General features: G+C 64.0%; 1 protein-coding gene across 1 annotated transcript in view; it reads right to left on the bottom strand.

The window, feature by feature from the left end:
* Positions 1-487: 487 nt before the first annotated feature.
* ENH_00006750 (hypothetical protein) overlaps positions 488-994 on the bottom strand; it is a gene marked incomplete at both ends in the record, with an annotated part of 1,525 nt that continues 1,018 nt past the window's right edge. Inside the window, one exon of the mRNA XM_013584071.1 lies at positions 488-843. Within this exon, the coding sequence (XP_013439525.1) occupies positions 488-843 (356 nt within the window). The remainder of the gene's footprint in view (positions 844-994) is intronic.

The following is a 994-nucleotide window of genomic DNA, read 5'->3' as shown; positions in this document are numbered from 1 at the left end:
AAAAGATTAAATGACTTTTGTATTAACAAAGCAAAGAGAAGAGCAGCAGCAGATTCCCGGAGAAGTCCTGGGATCGACGATCCCAGCGATCCCGCAGCAGCAGCAGCAGCAGCAGCAGCAGGGGAAGCCGCAGCAGCAGCAGCAGCAGGGGCCCCCGCGAGGCCCCTAACTCGCCGCGGGCAGCGCGCCGGGGGCCCCACACCTGAGGCGCTGCTGCTGCAGCCGCTGCTGCTGCTGCAGCGGCTGCCGCACCTCCAGTAAGGCCCCACAAAACCCTAAACCCTCGCCTAAACCCTCGCCTAAACCCTCGGCTAAACCCTAGCCTTAAGACTCCCTTTCTGGGCCCGAGCTAGCTGCAGCAGCTGCTGCTGCTGTGCACCTGCGGCTTCTCTGCTGCTGCTGCTGCTGCTGCTGCTTTTCTGCTGATTCCCTGCTACTGCTGCTTCTCTGCTGCCGCTGCTGCTGCTGCTTCTCTGCTGCTGTTTTGCTACTGGTGCTTCTCTGCTGCTGCTGCTGCGCTGCTGCTGCTTCTCTGCTGCTCTCCCGCTACTTCTGCTTCTCTGCTGCTGCGCTGCTGCTGCTTGCCTATTGCTTCCCTGCCACTGCTGCTTCCCTGCTGCTTCCCTGCTGCCACTGCTTCTCTGCTGCGTCGCTGCTGCTGCACCGCTGCTGCTGCTGCTGCCGCGTCGCTGCTGCTGCACCGCTGCTGCTGCTGCTGCTGCTGCTGCTGCTGCTGCTGCACCGCTGCTGCTGCTGCTGCTGCTGCTGCGCAGGCGTTTGCGGCTGGAGGTGCCTGGCCAGGGCCCCGAGCTGGGGGCCTTTCTTGGCTGCGTCTGCCCCGCCCTTAAGGAAGTGACCCTGGCCACTCGCAGGGGCCTCACCAACGCGGAGGTGCAGCAGCTCTGTCAGCAAATGCCGCTGCTGCAGACTCTCGACATCAAGATCCAGCCCAGAGCAGCAGCAGCAGCAGCAGCAGCAGCAGCGGGGGGGGGGG

Source organism: Eimeria necatrix, genomic scaffold, assembly GCF_000499385.1.
Source record: "Eimeria necatrix Houghton genomic scaffold, Enh_scaff119, whole genome shotgun sequence".
NCBI classification, from domain to species: Eukaryota; Apicomplexa; class Conoidasida; order Eucoccidiorida; family Eimeriidae; genus Eimeria; species Eimeria necatrix.
Note: the sequence above shows the minus strand (reverse complement) of the source record. Positions and strands in the feature narration are given on the sequence as shown.